This window comes from Schistocerca americana, chromosome X, assembly GCF_021461395.2.
Source record: "Schistocerca americana isolate TAMUIC-IGC-003095 chromosome X, iqSchAmer2.1, whole genome shotgun sequence".
Classification (NCBI taxonomy): domain Eukaryota; kingdom Metazoa; phylum Arthropoda; class Insecta; order Orthoptera; family Acrididae; genus Schistocerca; species Schistocerca americana.
Window position 1 is genome coordinate 792,660,881 of NC_060130.1, and position 20,895 is coordinate 792,681,775.

Genomic DNA, 20,895 nt, shown 5'->3' on the forward strand with positions numbered 1-20,895 from the left:
TGATGTTGGCCTAGGGCACTCATCTCAACCAAACACCCCCTATGCACTCCCCTCTCTGACAGAAAGAGAGTGAAAGTGCTAACCCCTTGATAAATGGCTCCCATACTAAAAAAAAGAAAAAAAAAACCTCCTCCCGAACAGGCCATGAGGGCCCAACAGTAACCAACAGGCCGCCGTGTTATCCTCAGCCCAGAGGCGTCACTGGATGCAGATATGGAGGGGCATGTGGTCAGCACACTGCTCTCCCGGCCGTATGTCAGTTTCTGAGTTCCGAGACCAGAGCCGCTACTTCTCAATCAAGTAGTTCCTCCATTTGTCTCAGAAGGGCAGAGTGCACCCCGCTTGCCAACAGCGCTCGGCAGGCTGGATGGTCACCCATCCAAGTGCTAGCCCAGCCCGACAGCGCTTAACTTCGGTGATCTGATGTGAACCGGTGTTATCACTGCAGCAAGGCCGTTGGCCTCCCATACTACAATGGAACGTAAATGGGTTCATGTCTCATGTGGAGAAACTGAAATTCCTGGCACAGGTACATTTACGGGAGATACATTTTACAACCACTAATGCCCCTGTGCTGTGGGGCTATACCATCCATCGAAAGGATGACATGACTGGGGAAAGAATCAAGGGAGAGGTTGCTGTGTTTATCAATAACACACACTACTCATCTGCTCTCTTCTTGGTTCCTGACCTACAAGCAGTAACTGCTGCTGTTTATATGTGTCAGAAGATCACTATCTAGTCCCCGTTGTACCTCCACAGGATGCAATTGATCTGAGGCTCTTGCAGGTGTTCTTGCACAACTCCCTTGCGATTTCAGTGCCCATAATGTATTATGGGGTCAAACTATGCTAGCCCCCAGGGGACGAACTTTGGAGAACCTCTCAATGTCTTGGGAGCTGTGAATCCTCAACACAGGGATTCCCACTCATTTCTTGGTTGCTACTGTATTGTCCTCAACCACTGACCTCTCTTTCTGCCCTCCAGACATTGAAGACACAGCACAATGGGGAAGCAAGTGATCACCTTCATTCCAGTGACCACTTCCCACTGTGGATCCATATACTGAATGGAGGATTGCTTGCACAGAGCCACCAAAACAGATTGTCAGCAGGGCTCACTGGATGCTGTTTCACCACCCGGCTGTGTTTGACCACCATGGCAGCTTCCAGGAATGGATGTAACCATATTAAACAAGGGATCCATCATGTCACTGACTTGTCCATCCCAAACTCTTCAGGTCATCTTAGGAGGCAACCTATAGTATTATAGAGTGTCATTCAGCAATCCCGGACAGGGATGCGGCTCTTTGACTGTTTATTAAGACAAACTCACTGTCTTTTAAGTCATGAGAGTCAAGGCTTGATGTGTAGTTAACTCTCAACTATCCCGCTTGCTCTACGAAATTCTAGCAAACCATCTGGTGGATTTCTGGTGAACACAGTCATTTACCAAAAGCAGTGTGCTGAAAGAAGGGTGTCTCCAAACAGCGCCCAGAGACATCGCTCATGGACAGACTACAGACCAGTGCCAGCCAGGATCCAGCACTTCATCACTACCATTCAGCTATGGAGAGGCACAAGTTGGATTTCAGCTCCGACAGTTCTGAGTCTTACAACTACCATTTCTCCATGTGGGAGCTGGAATTGACACCGCCTGAGAGCCGTGATACTGCACCCAGTCACAACCATATCCGCTACTGCATGCTTCGACATTTACCTACAGCATCAAAGGCAATCCTCCTTGATTGCTTGAATTTGATGTGGCAGACAGTTAACATCCAACATGTGGAGAGAGGCAATTTTGATCCCTCTCTTCAAACCAGAAAAGGGCCGCACGTGTCCCAGTAGTTACTGGAATATTGCCTTAAGGAGCTGTGTCAGAAAGGCCCTGGAGTGAAAGGTTAACTGTCAACTGGTCTGGTTGTTAGAGACAAGGCAAGTCCTTAACCGCTCTCAGTGTGGATTCCAGAGATTACGGTCCACTGTCAACAAACTCATGCTCCCAGAGGTGGCTGTTCAATAGGCTTTGCTAGGTGTTGGTGTATTCTTTGACATCAGAAAGGCTTATGACACTACTTGGAGACTCAGTATTCTAGAGAAACTTCATCAATGGGCATTTCATGGTCAACCCCCCCCCCCCCCCCCACCACCACCACCACCACCACCACAACCTTGATATGGCCCTTGAAGCAGTTTCTTAGGTCCCACATTTGTGACACGCTGTCAGATCATTTTGAGCAGGAGAATGGTGTACCTCAGGGCAATATTTTAAGTCTGAACCTCTTTGCCGTAGCCATAAACGGTATTACATCTGCGGTATGGAGTCCTGTACATTGCTCCATATTTGTGGATTATTTTGCTTTTCCTGTTGCAACAGTGACTCTTCAGTTGCAAATTACTGAGTGGTGGTTAGAGGAGTGGGTTGCAAAGACTGGCTTTCAGTTTTCTGCGGATAAGTGTGTGTGTTTACCACACCTGCGTGATATGAAAGCCAGAACCCAGAAGGCACTGAATATAATGAGGTGTCCTAGCCACAGGTCTTGGAGAGCAGACAGAGTGAGTCTGATCCAGTTTTATAGGGTTTTCGTGTGTTCACAGCTAGACTATGGGTGCACATTGTATGGGATATAGAGGCCTTCCTACCTGAAGGCTATTGGCTCTATCCACCATGAGGGGATTAAGCTGGCCACTGGTGCTGATAGGGACAGCCCCATACCCAGTCTTTGTGTTAAGGATGGGGAACTACCACTCAACATCCTGTGGAAGGTCCTCATGATGCGTCAGACATGTAAGTTTCTTGCTGCTGCAACTTCACCTGCATGCCGTATTGTTGCTCGTCCACCTCTGGAATGCATTTACTACAGTTGTCCATGAGCAACAATGCTGTTCAGGATCTGAATGCAGTGTGTGCTGGAGTCACCTGGTGTGGAGCACACACAACTCTAAATCCAGCTTTTTAATAACCTTGTACCATGGGTAGTGCAGAGGTGCAGAGTAATTTCAGATTTGGTGCCATAAGGAGAGATTGCACACCAGCATATGTTTTTAATACATTATTTTATAGCATTATAAATGAGCACCACAGCTCTACAGCTGTCTTTATGGAAGGGTCGAAGCAGGGGAACTCTGTTGGTTGCTCTGTTGTTTTCCCTGATCATGTCTTCAAGTTACAACTGACTCAAGACTTCACTGTCTTCGATGCAGAATTATATGTGATCTTGTGGGCACAGGAGCATGTGCCTTGAATGCTAAATTCCGTGTCTGTTCTGATTATCTGAGTGTCCTTCATTCTATGCAATGCTTATATCTGGCAGATAAAGTAGTCCAGAATATCCAGGACACCCTCCTCCAACTGCAAAGGCTGGGGAAGGTGGTGTCTTTCTGCTGGGTACCAGGGCACATGGGTATTGTGGGGAATAAAACAGAGGCTGTAGCAGCCAAGGGAGCATGTCATGATCCTCTTTTATTTCAGTGTACCATTTCTCTGCATGCTACCATCTCACTGTTGAGGTATAATGTCATGTATCATTGGGAAGACGAGTGGCTGGATGTGGCTGTGATGTACCTCCTCTCAACCACGATGCATGACTTTTTGCTCTTACGAGAGGACTGCCCAATATGTGGCGCTTGTGGCATACAGATCACTGTGTGCCAAATTTTTGTAGGCTGTGTTTTGTTTTCGGCCCAGAGGGCAGTGGTAGATTTTCCCCTCTGTTTTAAGTGATACTGAAATAAATGTGGTTAACATTTTTAATGTTTTGTGGTCTGTCTATCTTGTTTCTGAAATTTTTAGGGAGATGTTCTTAATGTGCTAACAAGGTGATTGTCTCACCCATGTTTTTTTGTAATTTGTCAGCCAGTCACATTTCCCTGTGCCATTGTTTTATCTCCTCTGTCATTTTACTTCTTTTTTCATCTCAGGTGAAGCACCTTTCAGTATATCTCCTGTGTGTTGCGGCATGTGATATGCAGTGATTGTGTCGGTCAATGCATGTGAAGTGTAAGTGGGTGGATGGATGGGTTGGTGGCTGCTGAGGGAACACGCAAGTGTGTGAGTGTGCCAAACTTTTTAGCTCTTTTCCCCATTTTTGTTTGTTTTAATATTTATAAGGGTGCTGGTAACCTTGCTATTAAGTGCCCATACACCCCAAACACCACCACCAACAACACCACCACCACCACCAACAACAACAACAACAACAACACCAACTGCTACTACTTTTACTACTGTTGGTACTACTTGTTTACTGTTATATTATATAATGGATAAGTACTGAATCAGCTGTTACATAATTCTGTCCATAGGTCTTGGGGCATCCATTGGAGGTGGAATTTGTTATTTTTATATAACACACCTAGAAGTTGATCCACTGACAAAACGAGAGAGGTTTATTGCCTTCTCTGACGACCAAATGAAAGCAATGGCAAAGATAGAACAAGAGACGGTAAGATACATCTTTGTCAGTCTTCTGCAACTAGTTGTTATGTATTACAGTGATTTGTGATATATAATATCATTGTGCAAAATGACTTAGTCTCAAGGAATTCAGTTACAGACATATTTCTAAATACTGCATAAATATATAGTGATTATGGTTATGTGTAAGAAGCCCCTGCAAAGTTTAGATTCATTGCACCAAAATTAATCTATATGTTGTACAAACATTGCATTAAGATTGAATTGCCAAAATTTTCAATGCAGCTGTTACAGTTATTAGAGCTCTGTGCTGTGCAAAAATTCCCCTCTCAACTAGTTTTTTATGCACAGTTTACACTCATTTTGACAGTGGTAGTAGTAATAAGAATAAATTCTCCACTCTCCTCAGGAAGGTCACAGGATCACTTGAGTACTGGGATAAGCTAGTATACTAGTTGTGCTGTCATGGTTGCTGCAGTGTCTCAATTCTTCACCCAGTTAGAGCTGCGTTATGTATAATAATAGTTGTGTGGCATACCAGTTTCCAGCATGGATGGTGCTAATAAATATTCACATGGAGATTGTTTTTGAAATGACATCAAGTGTGGTATACAAATGTTGAAAATGCAAATTACATTGGATGCTGAAGCAAAAAGTGGCACATGGAAAAATATCCTGCTGATTATGGTATAGTTATGTACAGGATTTGTACAGAGTTTGATAGAAGTCATCTTGACTATAAGCCTAGTATCACAGGAACGATATGGTGTTATTACTGTTGAAATGGATGAGGAAGCACTTGATAAATAATAATACTCTGTCTTTGAAAAGAACTGGCATCATGGAATACATTCAAAATATTTGATTGCCTGTGTAAAAAGTACTTTCAAGTGTATTTGTGAGAGCTTAGTGACATAGAAAAGAAAAAGAAAAACCTTCATCTATGTTGAGACATATCAGAGAAAACTGCTCTCATTACACAGACTAAAATGACAGCCATGAAAGACAAGAGGTGAATCTTAATGCACATTTCTTGTTCAGTTGTCATAAGAAGAGGCATTTTCAGATTGCAATTTAGTACACCGTTAATTAAGTTGGTAAACTGAGATCTATGTTTTCATTACATCATCATTTACAGCCACTATAAAACTGGACAAATTATTCATTAGGATATTGAAAAGCAATTGCTAAAAATGGCAATCGAAATGGACTACATATTTTGCAGGTTTGTTATCAGTCAGGGAGGAAACATGAAGTAGTCATTGAAAAAGTGTAAGTGACTTCCTCATTTTGATCATCCTGCTGTACCAGAGAGAATTAGGAAATTCACACATCTCAGGAAGAAATTCGTTGACCATCAGGAGCAATAAGACAAGTGAAATTTGATGAAGTTTGATTTATCAGTTAAAGTGATTACCTGTTTATTTCACCAAAACTGAATGTTTGGATATGAAGTTCGTGTCCATTGACCATCAGGAGGACAGCCACCACACTTCATAGTTTTAAAACACTGAAAACCCACCAAGCACTATAACTGTGTTCCAGTTAGTGAAATAGCATAGTAGTTTAGACAGTGGTATTGTGTTTGGGAGGACAAGATATCAGAAACTTCAGTTGGCCACCCAGACTGGCAGTTTCTGTGACTACACTAAATTGATTAAGACAAATGTCAGGATGCTTCCTTTGAAAATGATATGACAGACATAAAGAATGTAGGTATGATTTCTGATTAATTCTGTTGTGACAATTGAAAATTTGTGAATATGCTCCCAGGGACTCTTTGGGGTAGGCCACAGGGAAAGAGAGGCCCATGGTGGTGCTTGACAAGTGGCGCATTGCAGGCAGGCTGTCATAACGCACATGATCTTATTGTCAAGACCCAGCCAAAACGTGTGGTGGTGGGCCAGCAATTTTGTGCGAAAAACACCACAATGGTTCAGGTGGAGAAGCAGCATAATGTCCAGCCACGACGCGGACGGGATCACAACATTGGGTACTGACTCTTCAGTAACCAGTTGAGAGGTGTTTTAGAGCATAATAAATATACAAAGAGTCTGACACTTGGCTCGGTGATTTATCTGACCAGCCATGGTGAAAAAATTCAACAACCTGACGTAAAACAGGATTGGCCGTGACAGGCACTGAAATCTGAGAACTGGTAATGGGAAGACCATCTGTGGTGTTTTGGGCTTTAACTTCTAAATGGAAACACAACAGTTCATCCTGAACAAATGCTGGATCAGAGGTAACTGGCAATCAAGAGAGAGCATTTGCATTTGTGTTTTGCATTGTGGGTTGGAATTGAATCTCATACTTACAGCATGACAAAAACAGAGCCAACAAAAACAGAGCCCAGCATTGTGAGTGATGGGCTGCATCGTCCGGTAAAGATGCCAAATGAGTGAAAAGAGAAACCACAGGTTTATGGTCAGTAACCAAATGAAACTTAGAACTAAATAGGAAAACATGACATTTTTGGAATGCAGATGCAATAGCAAGGTCCTGATTTGCTATCTGTGAGTAGTGCTGTTGCACCTGATTCAGAGTTTTGGAAGCATTTGCTATTGGGCATTCAGAACCGGCCACATATTTGTGTGCAAGAATGGCCCCGAGGCCATACCGGGATATGTCTGTGTCCAGAATGAGATGTTGATCTGGTTGGAAGGTAACGAAGCAAGATGCTGACTGTAATTTGGACCTTAATAGGGTAAAAGCATGCATGCATGCAGGCAGGTGAATAGTGGAAAGGAACATCTTTATGTAAGAGAGCATGAAGTGGCTGGGCCAATGTGGTCACACCAGGAAGAAATTTATGGTAGTATATAGTATTCCTGACAAAAGCTTGCAACTCTTTGACATTTGTAGGATACGTGAAAGCAATAATGACACTGACATGCTGGCATAAAGGCTTGACTCCAGCACAAGATACTTCAAAACTGAGATAGATGATAGAGGGTGAAAAAATTATAATTTGTCCAAGTTACTTTTCAAACTGGCTGCCTGTCGCACCGTGAACAACACATGAAGTTTCCACAAATGTTCATCTAGTGAGGCACCAGGGACCACAATATCTTCGAGGTAGTTAATGCACTCTAGAATGGAGGCTGTGAGTTGCTCCAAAACTTGTTGGAAAATGGCAACTGTGGTAGCCATTTTGAATGGGGTATTCACAGCACATACATATTTTGAATCAACATCCACAGACGGGTGTTAGTAGACTTGTGACAAGTTTATTTTGGAAAAATATTGGCCTTCGGAAATATGTGCTAGTTCATCCAGATGGGGTAATGTATAAGTATGAATAGTAGACTGTGAATTTACAGAAACTTTAAAATCACCACAGAGCCGAAGGTTGCGAGTAGGTTTTTGACAATTACCAATGGAGTAGACTGTTCACTAGAGGAGACAGGTGTGATAATGCCCAGAGACATAAATCAATGTAGTTCCAGTTTGACTTGCTCCTGTAAAGCTACTGGGACTGAGTATGCATGAAAAAAAAGGGTGAGGACATGCTGTTGGTTTTGTTGTGATGTGAGCCTTGAAATCAGTGGCACATCTTCAACTTTCTGAGAACAGGGAGGAATATTTTGAGCAGAGCATGTCCAATTGTGGGTACCAAACTTTATCTGATACCAGATGCACTTTGCCAGTAATAGAGAACCCAAAAATTTTGGTGGTGTCTAACCAAAATAAGTTTTCAGTGTAGGTATCAGCCATTATTAGAAAGGTCAAAGGCCAAACAACTGCTTTGTACACCATTGAAGTAGAAAACTGTCCCAATAGGGGTATTTGTTGTAGTAACTCACCAACCAACTAGAGACAGGCGACAATGCTGGTCATCCAAGATCCACATAGGTTTGAGAATTTAACAAAGTCACTACTGCACCCATGTCCACTTCCATTTTTAACATCTTGTCCATTATATGTACTTCAATACAGTGTTTGTTTGGGGCTACCATCATTTGGCAAATACTGTTCATAACAATGTTTATGTTTGGTGAAGAAGGTTGAGAGTTGCCCCTTTTTTATACAGTGGTTGCATATCGCCCAACACCTTGGGCATGTAGCCTGGTCATGTTGAACTGAATAATAAGGGCACGACAGAAGAGAATCATGCGGCCACTGTTGTGATGCTGCTGCTGCTTCCACTGTTTAGCACAGCACTGCCCCATGCGGCATGGAGGCTGCAGGTGCATGGCCACCACATAGTTGTCTCTCTCGCCCCCCCCCCCCCCCCCTCCTGTGAACTAACCAACAACAGCCGAAGAGGAGAGAAAGCAATGATAGCTACTTAACACCATGCTTTTGTCTGATTTCCTGCTGTCCTAGATACTTCAAAGGAATTAGCAACATTCAGAACCTCTGTGAGAGAGGGATTTTCACATTGTAAAACATGTTCACAAGCTTCCCTATCAGGGGCCAGGTGTATTACAGCATCATGAACCACTGAATCAGCATATGAGTGCCGATGGGCCACAGTAATAAACTGGCAATGACACCTAAGCCCATGAAGTTCTGCTGCCAAAACTCTGTACAACTGTTGTGGCTGCTTTTGGCAATGGTAGAACTCAATGCAAGCAACAATAACATGAGAACATTTGGAATGATAATTAGAGAGCAACTGACACATTTCATGCCGACCGGAGTGGCCGAGCGGTTCTAGGCGCTACAGTCTGGAACTGCGTGACCGCTACGGTCGCAGGTTCAAATCCTGCCTCAGGCATGGATGTGTGTGATGTCCTTAGGTTAGTTAGGTTTAAGTAGTTCTAAGTTCTAGGGGACTGATGACCACAGCAGTTAAGTCCCATAGTGCTCAGAGCCATTTGAACCATTTCATCAAAAGAAAGACTGGCAGGTTCCTGAAGAGGAGCTAACAAACACAGAAGGTGCCTTACAAAAGTTGAGCTCTGTGACTCCAAAAGCTTGAAAGTGTTGCTGAAAGCATTGTTCATATTTGTCCCAGTCTTCCACAAAACCATGATATGTCGGAAATGGTGGAGGTTGCATCAACAGCGCTGGACTCTGGCGTATCAACAAGGCTGCCACATTGTTTATTGGCATGGTGAGGGCCTGCTGCTGGTTGGTGAGAGTTCATTGTTGTTCAACAGGAGGTTGAAGAACTTCTTCCACTGACATATTGGCTGTATATCGAACCAAAGAAGTGAAACACATGGAGTAGAAAACAGCACTCACTGCCAAGTATGCTGCAATGTTGTACAGACGAAATATCAGAAGAAACACCAACTAAGTTTTATGAGGCTTCCACATGAAGAGATCCACGACAACACTAATGATATATAGAACAGTGCAAAGTCTCGTAACTACAGAACACATCAGTATACAGTCTTTTAGATGAGCATACAAAAATCAAGTAAACATAAGTGAGGTTGAGGGCCAGGGCCCTGGGCTTATATTAGCCTGTTGTGCACACGGCACAGCACTCACTGCGGTGTCTGTCTAAGTTGTGAGGTGATCTGCCTGGGCCAACTGTGGAGGCACTTGTATCTATAGGGTTACGACACAAACCTAGATTCCCCACTTATCACAAGGAGTTGCCTTAACCAGTGGGACTCTGAGCACACATCCAGTGTTGAGAAATTGTAGACGGAAAGATTAGTGACAATGAAGGTTTGAGTCAGGCTTGGAGGTGTACTCGGATAGCTAAATGATTAAGCTGATCTAACAATAAGTAGAAAATTTGGATCTGAATTCCAGTCTGTTCCAAGTTTTCAGTTGTTACTATAGGTTTACTACAGTTCTGGTTCACCATATCTGCACAGTTTCCACTGATACTACTTCATGCCATCACATCTTTACTGATTTCATCCCCATTAATCTATTCATTTCATTTCAGTGCCTTTAATTAGTTTCTTTTATGATTAAGGGTTGCTGTCACTATAAATAACTGCAGATAAATAACGAAACCCTTTACTGTTTCTGAATGGATATGTCTGTGTTTCCTTAGCCTATAAATTACTGTAATTGAAAACAAAATACACAAACAAAAAAGAAACCAGATTTGCTATTGAGTCCATGGACATGGTTTCTTGTCCTTCTGTAAGAGTTCTTGCTTTACTCGTAAGGTTTGTTTGATCATGTAAGTGCTTAATTAGGCAAGACCCTGTTTGTTTTGATAATTACTCCATGTTTTCCTATTTGCGACATTGCTGTTTAGATACTGAGTTGGTCTGGTCAGTTTTAGATGAAAGCTGAGGCACAGAGCAATTTGGCCATTTTCCTGTATTGTATCTTGAGGGGTGAAAATCAACCTAGATGATACGGAAAACTTGTAGTTGTAAGCAATAATAGGAACTTAAATTACTAATCTGACATTTAACAAATTCAGCTGCTGAGCACACAATGAAGAAATATTTGTGTAAAAATGTGGGAGAAAGCAGCAACAAATGTTAGTTAAAGATAACTGAACCATTAATGAGTTAGGAGCTGCCACAGCAAACAAATTTCACATTTACAGCATATTTAGTGTGAGTGTAAAGGCTTTGTCATTTTATTGTTGTGGTGTTCTAGTTGTATGAGCTAATTTTCTTCATTTTACTATACAGTGTTGTTGTGTATTGTACACTGAAGCATCAAAGAAACTGGTGTAGGCATGCATATTCAAATACAGAGATATGTAAACAGGCAGAATACAGCAGTGCATTGGCGACATCTATATAAGACAAGAAGTGTCTGGCACAGTTGTTAAATCGGTTAGTGCTGCTATAGTGGCAGGTTATCAAAATTTATGTGAGTTTGAACATGGTGTTATAGTCGGCATACGAGCAATGGGACACATCATCTCCAAGGTAGCAATGAAGTGGGAATTTTGCCATACAACCATTTCACGAGTGTACCGTGAATATCAGGAATCCGGTAAAACATCAAATCTCTGACATAGCCGTGTTCGGAAAAAGATACTGCAAGAAGAGGACCAATGACGACTGAAGAGAAGCTTTCAACATGACAGACGTGCAACCTTTATGCAAATTGCTGCAGATTTCAATGCTGGGCCATCAACAATTGTCAGCATGCAAACCATTCAGTGAAACATCATCACTATGGGATTTTTGGAGCCAAATGCCCACTCATATACCCTTGATGACTACACCACACAAAGCTTTACACCTGACATGGGCCTGTCAACACCGATATTGGACTGTTGATGACTTCAAACATGTTACCTGGTCGGACAAGTCTAGCTTCAAATGGTATAGAGCGGATGGACGTGTACGGATGTGGAGACTACCTCATGAATCCATGGACCCTGCATGTCAGCAAGGGATTGTTCAAGCTGGTGGAGGCTCTGTGAATTGTATGGGGTATGTGCAGTTGGAGTGATATGGGACCCGTGATACATCTAGATACGACACTGACAGGTGACACATACGTAAGCATTCTGTCTGATCACCTGCATTCATTCATGTCAGTTGTGCATTCCAACAGAGTTGGGCAATTCCAGCAGGACAATGTGACACCCCACACGTCCAGAATTGCTATAAAGTGGCTTCAGGAACTCGTGAGTTTAAACGTTTCCGCTGTCCACCTAACTCCCCAGACATGAAAATTATTGAGCATATCTGGGATGCCTTGCAACATGCTGTTCAGAAGAGATCTCCACCCCATTATACTGTTACAGATTTATGGACAGCCCTGCAGGATTCATGGTGTCAGTTCCCTCCAGCACTACTTCAGACATTTGTCTGCTCCATACCACCACATCATATTGGGGCACTTCTGCATGTCCACGGGGGTCCTGCATGATATTGGGCAGGTGTACCAGTTTCTTTAGCTCTTCAGTATATGTGAATTCAGGTTTACTCTGATGAATTTTTCTCAGGAAAGCCGGTGAGTAGTATGTTTGTTTTATAGCAACATTTTAACTAGTTCCTTACTTCTCATCTTGTAGTGAACTTACCTCACTTGAAGATGACAAGTAAGAAGTTTGTCAAAATGTTGCTCTTAAATTGTATGTAACTTGCCAGATTTCTAGAGAAGAATCATCACTCAAAAATGTTGTGGGATGGTTTTGGGGGGGGGTGGGGGGGGGGATGTAAAAGGTGTATATTATATTATTGTTTTTAGGGCGCAAAACAGCTGTGGTCATAAGTGAAAGTTTATTTATGTGATGAAAGAGAGTTAACTGTTAAAATAAAGTTAAAAATGAATTAGCAAGAAACTAACACAGAAGGAAAAGAAGCAGAAGCAGAAATTGAAAAAAATGTGGGCAGAATGCTGTAATTATAGAGGTATACACCACTTGGAATGGGAATATCAAAGCATAGGTCTTCAATACTCTTTAGACTTTTAAATTCTATAGTCACAGGAAGCAGATTGACCTTTCTGTTCTTTTACAGAGCCTTTGTGTGCAACTGTTATTGCGGTATTGATTATAGGTACATAATCTACAGGTTTGTTGGACCGTTCTGTCTGTGGGTTGGTTGGCCTATTTCGATTAAAGAATAGTAGATGTGGTGTACCATGAGAGAGTATGACTGGTCAGTTGGGCTTTTAGGATGAGCCCTGTTCCTTTCTACTCCTCTGAAATCAATGAGCCAGCACTTGAGGTGGCGACTTGTCATGATGTACTGGGCCTATATAATTTCATCCAAGCCACAGCCACCAGTGAAATGCTTTTTTTAATAAACATCAGTGAGCAATCAGGACTTTTTGGACTGCCTATTTCAAATGAATGTCTCATATTGGCATTTTACACCAGTATTGGATCATGTTGCCTTGATTTCTTGTAAGAGACAGAATTATTGTAGATTTAACAGAGCATGGAAAAGACCATGCTCTTAATGTAATTTATAATATTTCAGATAAATGTCACAGGTCGACAGTAATATGAACTGGTGATTCAAAGCAAGGCTGTTCAATTGTTTACCCTGACCATATCTCCTTAATCAGAATGAAAATACAGTCTTCAGTGCAAAACTTGGTATGATACCAGGTATTAGAGCAAATGTGGGGTTACCAAAGTAAGAAGTTCCTCATCTACTCCATATCCACTTGTGCCCTGCATCCAATACAACAGATTTAATCAAAAGAGAGAATGACACAAATTATGTGAGGCTTTTTCCTCATTTTTTAGCAATAGTGAAAGTATGTATCATTCTACTCATAATAGGTTGTATGGTTATCAGGGGGAATGAATGAGAAGATGTGGTGGCAAAGGAGGCTTGCAGGAAACTGTGTAGCATAATGTGCTGTTTCCCTGCAGGTTACCGTTTCACTGATGATTCAAAGAGCGATGTTGCTTTGGGAGGTGAAGTTGGAGGAGATGAGGAGCAACTACAGTGATTGCTGGAACGTACCATCTAGGCATGGTGTATATCATTCCAGTCACTGCAGCCATATGAATCACTGTGACATGCCTCTAAATTGGACTTTTGAGTTTTTAAGTGTACCCTCATAATTTGCTAGAGGATACCCCAGGCTCTTGGGTTTGTGGTATGGAAAGAGCCCGGGAGTAAACTTAGTTGGGGACCTGTCCTCCAATTTAATGGATGAAAAGATGGTTCGGGTACAGCTTTTAAAATTTTGTGTGCTGTGTGGACTCCAGCCTAAATGTACAGATGGAAGGTTTAATCTAGTGATCAATGAACCATATTTATCTGCTATAATATTATATTTATTTTCATTCGGATTTTCTCCTGTATTAATGTAAATATGAGCAGTGATGTTACATGTGCATACATACAATTTTTTTCACAGAATTTTAATTCTTATTTCAATCAAAGTTTTAAGCATTTTATTATTTTTAACTAAACTAATAACATTTTAGTTTGGGTGTTGTAGACCTAAGTGTTGGGTGCCCAAACAAATATATCATCATAGAAGAGTGAATTGTGTTATGTTATAGATACTGTAAATTTTATGTGGCAGTTATTATTATTAACATAGTTAACTCAAGTTTTGAAGTAATGGGTTTATTTTGAATCTGTAAAATACACACCACATATGGATCACTACAGTAAAAATAAGGAGCTTCGGACATTCATAGGCATTTAACTAGTCACTTCTGCCACACAGCAACTGTGAATTGAATAGGATGGGAAAATAATATGGATGTATGGTGCCTTGTGTCATACAACATATAATGACTTGTGGAGTGTGAATGTAGATAGACACAAATGCAAATACAGGTATGGGACTTCCCCCATATACCAGGTATTGCATAGTTACATATTACAAAATATAGTCAGTGTGTAGCCTAAAAGATTAAATGGAGTTGCAGTATCACTGTTAACTTGATATGCCATAACGACACAAATATTTTCTCTGAGTCTTGGAATTATTTTGAACATATGCATGTTCCTTCATGTGGAAGTGAATTTTGTGATCACAAACAATTTGCAGGAAAATGGAAATATTTCAAAGTATACTTCCATTTATTTCAACCTTTCACTGGCATATTTACAAGGGAGCTAAACTGAGAAATTCGTACTGAGTTGAACTATGTGACAGATTAAAACTTAACACCTTGTGTGAGAGATATAATTAACCATGAAAAGCAAAGATCTGAGTTTGTCTCTGTCTGCCTTGCTTTAATGTGTCAGTCTGCTTGTCACACTGAATTGATGCACCCTGATTACAGTCCCTTTATCTGCTGCTTACAGAAATGATTTCCAGAATTTCAGTGTGGTAATCAAAAGCCTTAGTGAAACTTTTATGGTATTTGAATGCTAACCATGCTTCAAGTGTGGGAAAGAGTATACACTTACAGCATCCAAACCATTGGTTCTGAAAGGTAATGCTAGTAGAGACTTACTACTGAAGAAAAGAAAAACTGGAGGAATTGAAATTAGTGTCACTTATGTGTAATCTTGCTGGTTTATGAACTGAATCCTGTTTTTAGACATTAGGTTAAGAAAGGTATCTTTTGTGTTTTGGACAAATATGTACAAAATATTTTAGAACATGAATTCATTTGTTTATTTCTTCTCTTTTATTTTAATTATTGTTCTTAACAAAAATTCTCTACAATCACAGATGCTAAGTAAGTTTCAAGGATGTGTCTTACCAGCCTCCCATCCAGTTTACAGAGAGGTGGCTAAAGTGGCAATGCATATTCTGGAAAGCAATATGGATATTGACAAAGTTAAACACACAAACTGGTCTCTCATTGTCATCAACAGCATTGATGATAAAAATGCATTTGTTCTTCCGGTGAGTTTATGTCAACTTTGAACTTTGAATTTAATTTATAGTGTGTTCAGTGTTTGGTCTTCTTAGTGTTGTTAGTTTCACAATAGTCTATTGTTGTTTTTGCATAATTTCTCATGTAACTATATGGCTGCAACAAATGCAGATGACCTAGGCCAGTGATGTAAAAGATAAAAAAGCTATTTACTCTTATTCAGTTCTGAAAGAGAACTCTATACATACAGAAACATTTGTACTGTCAGACATATACACATATAGCACTTGCATGCTTTTCTCGTTATTGTTTTCCCACAGTCATAGAACCCTAGATGTCATTGCTCTCTTCCTAGATGTGCTCTGCCAAAAAAATTTATTACCTTTTTTTTTCGTTCATAAAGTACTCCTGCTGTGTGGTTAATACCATTTGATTTTCCTTAGAACTCTCGAGATTTGATCATTATATTCAGCACTATGTTCAGTCTAACATTGTCCTGCAACAATTTTGCTTCCATCAATAATTTAATTGTGTTTTGAAAATGTAGGGAGATCATACAGTAATGTGTGTTGGCAGACCTGCCCATATTGCTTGTAGGTAAGAGTTGCAGATGTTTCCACTACAGTATATCAAATAGTAACTCAGGGATCAGGTGATATTATGGTTCGTTTTTTATGAGAATATGTCTGTTTATATAAATGGTCATTGGAAATTTACCATTAGATACATAATTCTCACTTTTCATTCATGGGTGTTTAGAATTGTAACTATAAGAAAAACACTTCAATCAGTCACAATTTTGCAGAATGAGTGATGTATTTATGCATGAGAAGTAATACACTTAAGTCAGTTCCCAGTTGGTGATGCACATATTTTGTGCCCCTTTCATTAAAATAACATAGTCAGTGCAAGGGAGTGCAGCGGTCTGTTAAGCCTCAAGTGAGTACATGTATGTATAAAGTGCACCAACCACAAACAACGTTGTCTTATACCAGTCCACCGTTGTTTTAAACTTGTGAGCCCATACATATTCTTTCATTATTGCATCAGCTAAGACAGTGCTAAACTGTGTTGTTGTACATACAAATGAGCAGCAGCAACATAAAATAAATAGTGAGTTATGTGAGAAAAAAAATTACAACCTGTGCAAGAAAACGACCTAGATTACAAGCTAGCAGCACATCCCATAATTAGGAAATTGTCTTAGAGATAATTAGTAATAGAATAAGTGGTTGGCTGGGATCTGAAGCAACTGTGCTGTTTAATGCTTTGACTGAGTCATTACTGTGAGCTAACACTCGCACGTGGCAAAAGAGTGATATAATGTATGTTTATTTTATTATTGTCTAATTAAACATAGCTTTAGCTTATATAGTGTAAGTTTTTTGTTGTTGTTGAATTAAACTAAGATTAAACTGTGAGTCTGCTCATACATGTTTACCTTGGTAAAATAAAGATGACTATTGTTCACATGTGTACAAAGTGTGACGCTCGCCTGCTCCTGTCATGAAAAACAATATGCTGAGTCGAGGGTTAATAAATTTAATCTATACTATTATTAACATTTATTTGTTTGTAATACAGTAAAAACTTGTATTTTTCACAAGAATTGTTTTCAGTAACCTGAAGACAGGATAAGTCCATAAACTAATTACAGATAAATAAACGATTTGACAAAATTGTGACTGGTTGTACTGTTTCTCTCATTGGTGTAATTCTCATTTGTGTTGGTGAATGATGGATGAAATAAGTTCTATAACTTAACCCCCCTCCTTTTTATCCTCCCCCTCCCCCCTCCCCCTTCCCCCTCCCCCCTCCCCCTCCCCCCTCCCCCTCCCCCTCCCCATCCCCCTCCCCCTCCCCCTCCCCATCCCCCTCCCCCTCCCCCTCCCCCTCCCCCTCCCCCTCCCCCTCCCCCTCCCCCTCCCCCCTCCCCCCTCCCCCCTCCCCCCTCCCCCCTCCCCCTCCCTGTTTCTTTATGTAGTGTTTTTAACAAACATCAGTCTTGTAGTTTCAGTGATGTCCAGATTCCATATTAAAATTAAATGCATCAAACAACAATTGTGTTGTGTGAATTTGTTTATCGTACCTATAGATATGCTGGTGAATCACAAAATTTTGACACCAATTATTAAAGAAAAAGTTTGTTGACACCGAAAAGTATAGTGCGTTAGGAAATGATTGATTTGCTGCCCTACTTAACAGGCAGTTATATTAAAAGCATAATGGTACAGAATTAAAGTAATGCAACTAAACATTTTTTTTCTGTGGAGTATTCTGAGACAGATGTGAATTACATGTGTAGTCAGTTCCATACATTCAATTCATCTGAGGAAATTGGAGGAGCTTTCCATGAGTTTAAATATATAATTCAACACATGGGAATATGCAGTGAGCATGGAAATTTGGAATTGCCAAGACCAACTGTGTTTAATAATAGCTCCAGAAAGTTGCATTGAAAGCAGACCACAGGTTCTGAACAATTTGGAATCTTTAAAATATGAAAAAGTTAAATGAAATACAGAATGTGCATATTCCTGTCTACATAGGTATAAATGAAAGTAGCTGATGAAAAGGAAATATTCTATCATTTTACTTACTGTTCATGCAGGCACTTAAATGGATGACAGGAAATTGTTCACTGAAAATATGAATCCTGTTTTTTCAAATTTCTTTGATCAAAGGAAACCATTCTGCACTTCCCTCGTTTACCTGTCACTAAAATGCAAAGATGTGAAAATATTGTGACTGAGTCCATCAGTTGATGTCTACTTTCACTGTAATTGAAGATCATTATGAAACATTAAATAGTGGTTTAAGTAATGCAGTTTTTGATACTAATATTTTATAACACACATTAAATTGATGAATGGCAAATTGAAGCTGACTGTATAAGCATGAATCTGAGACCTATAACCTTATGAGTCAGTTGATCATCTATTCCTGCCTAATATGGCAGTGGATCCTATAATGGCACTCCATACTAGTGTATGGATGAGGAAAGCTCTTTTGTTCAGGTCACTAATTGACTTAACACTACCTCATATTCATAGATTGCAGGTCTTGTCGCTTTACAAGTTTCAAAACTGATGATTAGAAAGAATCGAACGTATAATACAGATTATACACTGACTGATCAAAAGCCCACCCTTCACCTTTGTGACAGCTTTAACTTTACGGTATATTGATAATTTTGACTTCATGAACTGTCTGACTACAACTGAATGAAACACAATTTTCGTGCCATTCGCATTTTGCCTTTATTTTCTGCAAGGCATTGTCAGTGGCCTGGAATATGTACATATTTTTGCTATTTAGTTTAAATTTTGGTCAATGTACCTATAGGTTATAAACAGTTCTGGTGGTTAGTTTTTGCTACTATGTAGTAATATTTTGAAATGTACTTACAGGTTGCATGGACGATTTTCTACGTATTATTTAACATGTAGAAAATGCATATGGCATGAAAATTGTTTCATTCGGTTGTAGTCAGACGGTTCATAAAGTAAAAATTGTCAATATACCATAATATTACACACAACTGAGGAAAACAGGACTGCAAAAGTTGAAGCAGCTTTAACTTTACGGGTAACACTTTCAACGAGGTGTCCGAATGTCTGTGGAGGAGCGGCAGTCCATTCTTCCTTAAGGGACAAAACTAGAGAATATAGTGATGTTGCAGGCTGCAGTCTGGTGCAAAGTGCACATTCTTACTCATCTCAGAGGTGTTCTGTTGGGTTTATGTCAGGACACTGGGCAGGCCAATCCATTTCAAAAAAGTTATTGTGTGCAAATCATTGTGTCACAGTTGCTGATTTATGATAGGGTGCATTATTATGATCGTAACGTCACCTCCTCCATATTTCACTGTTGGCTCTACACATGGTGGCTGTTGTGTTGGCAGAAGAGCCAACACCGTGTTACTAGTGGAGGCCAAAATGCACGCGTTTTAGCTCACGCAGGCTGGCGTGAAGAGGGAAGGACTATACTGACGTGAGGTCTGGAACATGACAAGGAATTAGAATTCAGAAAGTGGACATAATTAGTTTGATATTTAACTTTAATCCATTAATGAAGAACGTCGCTCTTGACGGTACATGAGTCACAATATTATCTGTTCAGAAGACATAGTAACTGAATATGGCACCTTGCTAGGTCGTAGCAAATGACGTAGCTGAAGGCTATGCTAAACTGTCATCTCTGCAAATGAGAGCATCTGTATACAGTGAACCATCACTAGCAAAGTCGGCTGTACAACTGGGGCGAGTGCTAGGGAGTCTCTCTAGAGTAGACCTGCCGTGTGGCGGCGCTCGGTCTGCAATCACTGATAGTGGTGACATGCGGGTCCGACGTATACTAACAGACCGTGGCCAATTTAAAGGCTACCACCGAGCAAGTTTGGTGTCTGGCGGTGACACCACAGTGGCACGTAACATTCTTCAGGCATTTGCCAAAACCACACATTCCATTGAATTGCCACAGGTTACAGCATGATTCATCATTCCAAATCACTTATTTCCAGTCATCCACTGTCCAGTGATGTTGCTCTTTACACCACTCAAGCATTGCTTAGCACTGACTACAGAAGTCTGTGGCTTATAAGGAGCTCCTCAACCATTGCACCCCATTCTTTTTAGCTCTCTACACACAGACATTGTGTAAGCTGGACTGTGGTAGCATGTCAGAACTCACAAGTGATTTCTTCTGCTGATTTTGTGATATTTTCTACAACCATCCGCCACAATGCTCATTGGACCCTGCCTGTCAGTATGTGAGGTTTTCTTGGTGGTTGTTCTTTTGCGCTTTCATTTCATAATCACACCACCGACAGTCAATTTGGGCTGATTTAAATGGGCTGAAATATCCCTGATGGATTTGTTACTCAGGTGACATCCAATGACTAGTCCATGTTCGAAGTCACTGAGTGACCCATTTTGTTGTTACTGTTTCTCTACTGACAACACAGTACTCCTCACCTCGTTTTATAGTGGCAGGTGTGCCTCTCATGACATTTAGTGCTTATTTCTCCAGTACGTATGTGTGTTAACTAACCTGGTCGATGACAGTAGTTCCTCATTAACACAGTACTCTTGACACACCTCCCTGAAAATTGTTAGATTTGTAATCAGGTTGTTCAGTAACTAACACAATACACTTGGATTAAACTTTAATTATTTGAACATGTATTGCTTCCCGAACAGATTACTTTGATCAGCTTTTGTATTAGCTGTGCATATTGTTTACATAACTGAGGCTAGTAAACACCATTGATGAACATACACATACCAAAAAAAGTTTTGCATCGCCCTGGTTCCGAGAACTCCTGAAGATAGATG

The 20,895-nt window shown here is 40.6% G+C and overlaps 1 protein-coding gene and 1 pseudogene across 1 annotated transcript in view; one reads left to right on the forward strand and one right to left on the reverse strand.

The window, feature by feature from the left end:
* Positions 1–20,895, forward strand: part of LOC124555420 (metalloendopeptidase OMA1, mitochondrial-like) — a 100,941-nt gene that overhangs the window by 49,534 nt on the left and 30,512 nt on the right. Inside the window, exons 3-4 of the mRNA XM_047129325.1 lie at positions 4,308–4,447; positions 15,412–15,588. Coding sequence (XP_046985281.1) covers positions 4,308–4,447; positions 15,412–15,588 — 317 coding nt within the window. The remainder of the gene's footprint in view (positions 1–4,307; positions 4,448–15,411; positions 15,589–20,895) is intronic.
* Positions 344–461, reverse strand: LOC124557139 (annotated as a pseudogene).